At 42.7% G+C, this 8916-nt stretch overlaps 1 protein-coding gene across 7 annotated transcripts in view; it reads right to left on the bottom strand.

Annotated features, from left to right (window-relative positions):
• The window catches only part of PARP6 (poly(ADP-ribose) polymerase family member 6), a 34466-nt gene that overhangs the window by 8286 nt on the left and 17264 nt on the right, over positions 1 to 8916 (bottom strand). For 3 of the 7 annotated variants that reach the window (XM_017895776.1, XM_017895779.1, XM_017895777.1), the window contains 6 exons: positions 7929 to 7994; positions 6915 to 6982; positions 4677 to 4725; positions 4315 to 4427; positions 3486 to 3558; positions 2681 to 2750 (listed from right to left, as the gene is read on the bottom strand). In XM_017895776.1, the coding sequence (XP_017751265.1) occupies positions 2681 to 2750; positions 3486 to 3558; positions 4315 to 4427; positions 4677 to 4725; positions 6915 to 6982; positions 7929 to 7994 (439 nt within the window). The remainder of the gene's footprint in view (positions 1 to 2680; positions 2751 to 3485; positions 3559 to 4314; positions 4428 to 4676; positions 4726 to 6914; positions 6983 to 7928; positions 7995 to 8916) is intronic. The other 4 variants (XM_017895778.1, XM_017895780.1, XR_001889886.1 and 1 more) reach the window with 3 other exon arrangements.

Genomic DNA, 8916 nt, shown 5'->3' with positions numbered 1-8916 from the left:
TTTTTTTTTTTTTTTTTTTTTTTTTTTGTATTTTTATTATAGATGGGGTTTCTCCATGTTGGTCAGGCTGATATCAGACTCCTGACCTCAGGTGATCTGCCCGTCTTGGCCTCCCAAAGTGCTGGGATTATAGGCGTTAGCCACCGTGCTCAGCGAAAAAATACATTTTTATTAGTAATCTTTTGTGGTTGAATGTGCTGCAAATGTCTTCTGTCAGTTTGTAGCCTGTCTTTTCACTTTCTTTAGCGTGTCTTCTGAAGAATATAAGTTTTAAATATTTTTCTTTTTTGAGACAGGGTCTCATTCTACTGCCTAAGCTAAGAGTGCAGTGGCATGATCACGGCTCACTGCAACCTCAACCTCCTGGGCTCAGTGATCTTCCTTCCTCAGCCTTCTGACTAGCTAGAACTTACAAGCACATGCCGCCAGACCTGGTTATTTTTATTTTTTGCAGAGATGAGGTATTGCCATGTTGCCCAGGCTGGTCTTGAACTCCTGAGGTCAAGCAATCCTCCCACGTCAGCCTCTCAAAGTGTTGGGATTCCATGTGTGAGCCACTGTGCCTGGCCAGAAGTTTTTAATTTTAATACAGTCAAATTCACCAATCTTTTATGATTTGTAATTCCATTTTTTCTATTCTCTGGAAGACTTTGGATAAAACTAAAATAATTTGTTCCTTGAAAGTTTAAGATTAATTTGTAAAACTATCTGGGCTTGGTGAGGTTTCTTGTGTGTGTGGAAATTTTTAAACAATTTCTATTTCTCTTATAGTATTATGACTATACAGGCTATTTCTTGTCAGATTTGTTATCTTTTTCTAGGAATTTATCCATTTTATCAAAGTTTTAAAATTATTAGCATAGTGTAGAGAACTCTCTTACTACCTTTTCATTTTTTATTTTTTTTAGGCAGTCTCGCTTTGTTGCCTAGGCTGGAGTGCACTGGTTTGATCTTGGCCGACTGCAGCCTGCCTCCCGGGTTCAAGCGATTCTCCTGCCTCAGCCCCTCGAGTAGCTGGGATTATATTATAGGCCCATGCCACCAGGCCTGGCTAATTTTTGTATTTTTAGTAGAGATAGGACTTCACCATGTTGGCCAGGCTGGTCTTGAACTCCTGATCTCAAGTGATCTGCCCACGTCAGCCTCCCAAAGTACTGGGATTGCAGGCGTGAGACACCATGCCCCGCCTTACTACCTTTTTAAATTCTGCTGTATCTACAGTTGTACTGTTTTTCTTGGTCATTATATTATTTAATTGTGTCCTTTTTCTTCTTATCTAACCAGGGTTTATCTGTTCAGTTAGTTCTTTGAAATCATCTTTGGATTTTTTTGGTACTATCTATTGTACCTATTTTTATTTCACAGGTATTAGTTCTTACCTGTATTATCTCCTTTCTTCAATTTTGTTTGGTTTATTCTGTTGTTAGAGATGTTTTTAGGCCTCTGATTTTGGCACTTTCTTTTTTCTTTTTTTTTTTGCGATGGGGTCTCCCTCTGTCAACCAGGCTGGTGTGCAGTGGCGTGATCTCAGCTCACTGCAACCTCCGCCTCCGGGGTTCAAGCGATTCTCCTGCCTCAGCCTCCTGATGGCACTACATTTTCTGATCTTTGTAACAGTTACAAATTACTAAAGGATATCAAGTAATAATCTATAAAGAATCTAGCACAATCCCTTTCATGTGGTGAACATGCAACTACATGGTGGCTATACCTTGTACAGAGACTATATCAAAAAAGCACAAAAGCAGACTAAAAAGGAACTAAGACATGAGCCAGGAAGACTGAGAGAACTCTAAATCAGATTTCTTTTCTGAGCTGGACTGATCTCCTGATTAGAATCTGGACTTCATTTTTAGAATAAAATGCTTTATCTTGCATTCAATGTGACTAATATGTGTATGATTATAGACAGTTTAAATTTTAAAAGATGGTTGAGAGAGAGAAGAACAATGTCTCTAGAAATATAAGCCAATGGAAAGGACTCAAGCCTTCAGGCCTTTGGATGTTTTCACATGTAAATTTACATGCACAAGTATACACAAACACAATCTATAATTGCCAATACCAAACATGTGTTCTACAAAAAACCTTGTTATGTCCCTGTTATTCCTCCACCCATTCCCAGGGCCAAGCCCCTGCTATGAATAAAACCATCATTTTTTTTTTTTTCTTTTTTGATACGGAGTCTCGCTCTGTCACCCAGGCTGGAGTGCAGTGGCCGGATCTCTGCTCACTGCAAGCTCCGCCTCCCGGGTTTATGCCATTCTCCTGCCTCAGCCTCCCGAGTAGCAGGGACTACAGGCGTCCGCCACCTCGCCTGGCTAGTTTTTTGTATTTTTTAGTAGAGACGGGGTTTCACCGTGTTAGCCAGGATGGTCTTGATCTCCTGACCTCGTGATCCGCCCGTCTCGGCCTCCCAAAGTGCTGGGATTACAGGCTTGAGCCACCGCGCCCGGCCTAAAACCATCATTTTTAACAGTAACTGGCCTCACCTTGTAAAGAATCTAAATTTCTAATAACAAAATGTAGAGAGAGGGAGAGACAATATGTATCCATGATCGGGCAGAGAGCTGACACAGACCAAGTATCCATAATGACAGAGGAACAGACAGAACAAATCATGTACTCACAAATGGATGCAATGTAAAAAGAGTCAAGGTGGCCAGAGAGTATTTCTTACCTGAGTATCCAAAGGAAATACTGGAGATGGGGCTCAGGTAGATGCCTTTGCCATAGGCTGCTCCATGCAGCTTGCAGGGAAACACCAGGATGAGTAATATGAGCCTGGGCCCTCCCATGGCTATTTATTAGGCAGCTGCAAGGCTTATCCAGCCCTCTGTCCCTCCTTCTACCTTCTCATTCAAGTAATCCTATTCTACCCTATTCCTACCTTCTCATTCAAGCACCTATTCTTGGAAAGCCAACTGGCTGAAAAGTGGATGCAGGTTAACCTGCTTGCCTATGAAATACCACATACTGATGCATTGGAGAGTGGGAAATGGTAGAACCACTGAGTCAGTCCCTCAGCATTCATTTTCCTGTCTCCAGACCTTGGTACATATGCAGATTCCAAAAAAGAGGAACTACAGGACAGGGAGCCAGAAGGAGAGCCAATACACACTCCCTGTAGTCTCTCTGGGCATAGAAACAAGTCTCCCATATCTACTCCTTGAATGAATAGCCATATAAATTGAAAAGCTCTACATATTAATTCATCACAGTGGCTACAATCAGCAATTCCACATTCCTGCTTACAGGTACATTCCCATTCTCCAAATCACCAAAAAAAAACGCAGCCTGAGGTCAAATACACAACAGCCACGTTCTCTATTCACACAGTTCTAACTTCCTCTCTAGGGAACTCCACAAGACAGGTTAGGCTTGAGGACACTGAGGCAAGAACAGCTCACTCTACAGCAGCCTTCCACACAACTGAGTAGGGAAGGGAGTGGGCAGAAATAAATGGGAAAGGGGCACAGCCTCACCTGCAGTTTGGTGTAGGATGCATTGACCAGCCCATTGCGCAGGATCGAATGCCAGTTCTCAATGTGGGACCCACTGTAAGGCAGGGTAGAATACATGTCTCCTTATGATATGAGGTTCCCAGGAACACTCCCAAGACTGCCATGCCCACCCATTCTCACCCACACAGGACATGAAGATGGACAGGTACACCTAGTGATGGACATACGCATGGATACGGTCACAGGCACACAAGATGTATGTGTGTGGTTAAACTCTACGTCTCTATTTCCAGTCCCATCCTCTCTTCTGTGCTTCAGCTACTCCCATCCTAAATCCTCAACTGCTGGTTCAGTATTTTCATTTGCCTATTCTCCTGACATTTCCAATTCAATAAATTCATCTGAAAATCAACAAATGTATTGCTGACCCCAAATATGGCTTCCAGTTCTGACTTCATGTTCTATTTTAAGAAAAGGGTACTACCACTCCCTATAAGTTCCCTTTAATACCTCTCTTTCTTTGTCTTTCCCTCCTCTCACAATTAGATATAAATTGTGGATTTTTCCATCAAAGTAGCTTTCAGAGCTATTCTCTCCAATCTATTTCTTCAGCCACATCTTTTCACATGTAAATGTCATTTTTCCTCAGCTACATCATAAATAGTTTGAGAATAAAGATCACGTTATATGTACCTTTTTGTCCTCTATAGCACCTACCACAATAGCATTTAATAAGTATCTGCTGACTGGTTGATGGACACATGTAACACAAATCCATATCTCAAGGGCATCCTTCTCGCTCATCCCCGCCTCCTTGCCACCCCCACTGCCCAGCCCCCAGCCTCCTCACTGGAAGGCAAAGGTGCTGCCATAGAGCTTCTTGGCGGTCCGGAACCGAGCCTCCTTGGCAGGAGGGCTGCTCAGCAGGAGGAACTGGTGTGAGGTGTGCATGAACTTCAGCTGCTGCCCAGGGTGGGGGTGGAATAAGGAAAACAGAGCAGAAATCGAGATCAGGGAGGGAAGGGTTGGGGATAGGGAAAAAAATCAGGCTTGCATTAACCCCACACAAGGGAAATATGCTAAGGCCCAAAGACTAAGTTGATGGACAGAGCAAAGTAGGCAGATCTAGGACCAATATGATTAGCTGGCTTACAGCCCCTCCCTGCCCCTCACCAGAAATTTAAAGCATTTAGAGGGAGAATGGTCACTTACCCTGCTGAGAGGTAGTTTGACAATGTGTGACCTGTTGCTAGAGATGATCCTGAGAAGAAACAGAGAAAAAAATAAAAAGGATAGAATAATTATGTATTTAAGCTATCCTTCCTGAACAAGTAGTCTTCCTCTGTCCTCCGGAGAATAAGGATTCCTGGGCTGTCCAAATTGTGTGTAATGTCAAGGTCACTATCTAGATATTCCTGTGGGTGATAATGATAATGCTTATGAATAAAAAAGTAAAAAGGAAGCTACTAACCAGACACGAGCTAATTATTGGGGAATTAAACAATGGATGAAAAAAATAAAGGGGTGGGAGGAGGGCTGCTACAAGTAGAGAGTAAAAAGGATAGAACAAAAGGAAGAGCACAGAGGTCACCTACAAAAAAAGAAAAGAAAACACATAGAAAGAAGAGATCTGAATTAGAATGGTGACAACTTATACCCGGGATTTAGACTCAGATTCAGCCATCCTTCCTGAGCTCAAGAGAAAACCTGAAAGCTCTCAGGAATAGGGAGATATGGAGAAAAAGTTACTGCCTAGGCTGAAAAAAGAAACAGGAACAAACTAGTATGAACTCCCTTAGGAGTCAAGGACAAACTAAGCTCTATACAGGCTGAACACAGAAGACAGAAGAGAACAGACATAAAACATTGAGGGCTCAGCAAGAGAGCGCTGTCTCCCAGGTGGATACAGTTTGTTGTTGTCTTTGTTTTTTGTGGCTCATCTATGTACTTGTGATGCCACCCCAGATGGTCTATGCCTAGTTATTCCTCAGGCTAAGAGGGAGAAAGTTGTTGCACTGAGGAAGTACTGAAGGCTGACTAGGAAGAGGGAGGCAAACTAGAAAGGGAAAGCTGTCAGGAAAACAACAGAAATCGAGATCAGGAAGGGAAGGCAGCAGGGACCGTCAAAATCTTGGATAGGAGAAGAGCACAGCAATAGTGCCTCAAGGCTCTGGACATTCTATATCATCAAGGAGGCCCAGAGACAGGGCAAGGGGATAGCAGGAGGAGACAGACCTCTCTGGAAGCATAGAAAACTTAGTTGAAATTAACAGTGTTAATTCCTACATGCAAAGGACACAAAAACCTACTGATGGCCACTATAGTTAGTAACAATGTATCATATTCTTGAAAATCACTGTGGTAGTAGATTTTAAATGTTCTCACCACAAAAAATACATACATGAGATAATGCATATGCTTATTAGCTCTACTGAACCACTTTGCAATGTATACATATTTCAAAACATCATGTTATACACAATATATGTAATTTTCTTTTCTTTTCTTTTTTTTTTTTTGAGATGGAGTTTTGCTTTTGTTGCCCAGGCTGGAGTGTGATGACACAATCTCGGCTCACAGCAACCTCCGCCTCCCAGGTTCAAGCAATTCTCCTGTCTCAGCCTCCCGAGTAGCTGGGACTACAGGCATGGGCCGCCATGCCCGGCTAATTTCGTATTTTTAGTAGACGGGGTTTCTCCATCTTGGTCAGGTTGGTCTCGAACTTCCAACCTCAGGTGATCCGCCCGCCTTGGCCTCCCAAAGTGTTGGGATCACAGGTGTGAGCCACCGCACCCGGCCCTATAATTTCTATATGTCAATTTAAAAAATAAATTAACAAACCAAAAAGGAAAACAAACAACAAAACCTTTTGCGAAACATGGAACACCTAAAGAGAACTTGAAAAATCATGTCAGCCGCACATCGTGGCTCATGGCTATAATCCCAGCTACTTTGGGAAGTCAATCGGGAGGATCACTTGAGCCCAAGAGTTCAAGACTGGCTTGGGCAACATAGACTCCATCTCTATTAAAATAAAAAAATTAGCTGGGTGTGGTGGCCCTTGCCTGTGGTCCCAGCTACTGGGGAGGCTGAGGTGATCACTTGAGCACTGAAGGGCAAGGCTACAGTGAACCGTGATCGCACCACTGCACTCTAGCCTGGGCAACAGAGTGAGACCCTATCTCAAAAAAAAAAAAAAAAAGAATTAAAATAAGATTAAAATAATTTTTTTAAAAGAAAATCATGTCAGAATTTGTGGGCTTTTTGTAGGATGTGTTATTTTCAAGGCAAGGTATATCAACAAATTCCAAGAAAAAGCAGCCATTATTGCCTATAACCTTGGGAAGGATGTTGAAATCACCACTAAAAGAAGGTACAGGTTCCATGTCCAATAACTCCCTCCCTCCCCGTTCCCCGTAACCCAAGAAGGATGAGCCATTCTATCCATACCACTGCAGGAGAGGATGGGCCAGGGGATCCAACTTGTCCATCTGTTTCTTGATTTCCAAATATGAGCCCTGTAAGACAATGGCCATAACATTATCTCCCCGAGAGGTGGGAGCCTACCTGCTTTCTGCTTTTCACAGAGTGACTATTAGGGTCCAGGGCAAGGTAGGCAACAAAGGCCACATAGAGGAAAAAGGAGATAGGGTTCCCACCCTCAAGGAGCCCCAGTCAGGCTGGGAAGACTCATAAATAAATATGAAAATGACTGAAGATGCTTACAAAACAACATGCAGGTGGGTCTCCCTCATTTTATGCAATTCCTACAGCCCTAAAAAGTTGATTGTAAATCAAAAAATAAATAAAATCAATGTCCCAGGAAGATTAGGCTAAGGAATCCTGTGGTAAATCTTTAAATAAAGCAAAACGTCCTCCTGACAAGTAAATCATTCCTCCTAGGTGTATCTTATGTGTAAATCTCAACTGTGATATACAGGATTTGCTAAGAGGCCCACCTGTAAATGAGTACAAATGAATGTCTATTCATGCAGAGATTGCAGACGAGGGGTGGGGAAGTCTGGTGAGGGACAGCCTTGAGTCAAAGGATGGTCACCGCTCCATGTGGCTGCCCCACCCCTACAAGGATAGAAGATGTAGGCCCCTGTGTCTAGTTCCTTACCTCCAAGCCCCCCTCCTCCTCACCCTCCCAACCCTGGGCAGAGGTCTTTCCTTCACTTCTTAACTCCCTAAGAATTATGGCAAAACATTAAATATGAACAATTTGTAAAGGAATTAACAGCAAAGGTAAAGATTGAGACACAAAGACTAAAGAGAATAAAGAGGAGTAACAGAGCTAACAAAACAGAGAACAAGAATTGGGAAGGTTAAAGAGGAAAGACTAAAAAAAAATACAGTGAGTAGCATCTCTTAAATCTTCATCCCACTCCCACAAATTACAAACAGAATAGGACACTTGAACTGGGCAGGCAGAGGAGAGGGGACAGAGAGAAGGCAGAATACCTGGGTCATCTCCCGAATGGACATCACACTATCCAGAGCTTTCTGAAGCCGCTCATAATTCTTCTTCTGTGGGGAATCAATGGGAAGAGAAGAACCAGATAAAGAAAAGTGGAGGAAAGTAAGATGTGATGAAAAGGGGCTAGGTGTACAAAAAATGTCTAGGCCCAAGGAAACAACAGTATGTCATGGAAAGAACATTAATGGTCAGACAGTTCTGGGGTCACATGTTTACCAGCTGGGAGTAATAGGGTAAGTTATTTGGCCTCTTAGAACCTTTAGCATCCCTTTATGCAAATGAAGATAACAACTATCACTCCCATAGAGATGTTCTGAGGATTACATAACATATATAAAGAACTCTGTATAGTAATGACAGTAATAGTGAGGTACTATGCTGGGTACTTCCGACGGTTAATTTTTTGTGTCAACTTGACTGGGCCATGAGGTACCCACTCATCTGGTCAACCATTATTTCTGGGTGTGTTTGTGAGGGTGTTTCTGGTTGAGATTAACATTTGAATCAGCAGACTGAGTAAAGCAAATTGTCCTCCCTAATGTGGAAAGGCTTTATCCAATCAGTCGATGACCTGAATAGAACAAAAAGGCTGACTCCTCTGCCCCACCCCGACATGAGTTTGTAGAGTTTGTAGTTACTCCTCCTGCCTGATTGCTTGAGTTGGATTATCAGTCTTTTCCAGTCTTTGGATTTGAACTAAAAAAAATTGGCTCTTCTTGGATGTTGAGCCTTCAGGCTTTCAGACTAGAACATACACCATTGGCTCTGATTTTTCGGTTTTGTTTTGTTTGTTTTTTTGAGGCAGAGTCTCGCTCTGTCGCCCAGGCTGGACTGCAGTGGTGTGATCTTGGCTCACTGCAACCTCTGCCTCCCAGGTTCAAGCAATTCTCATGCCTCGGCCTCCCAAGTAGCTGAGATTACAGGCACCTACCAACATGCCTGGCTAATTTTTTTTTTTTTTTTTTTTTTTTT

This window comes from Rhinopithecus bieti, unplaced genomic scaffold (genome assembly GCF_001698545.2).
Source record: "Rhinopithecus bieti isolate Rb0 unplaced genomic scaffold, ASM169854v2 scaffold_27022, whole genome shotgun sequence".
Lineage (NCBI taxonomy): Eukaryota > Metazoa > Chordata > Mammalia > Primates > Cercopithecidae > Rhinopithecus > Rhinopithecus bieti.
This window is presented reverse-complemented; position numbering and strand designations above follow the sequence as displayed.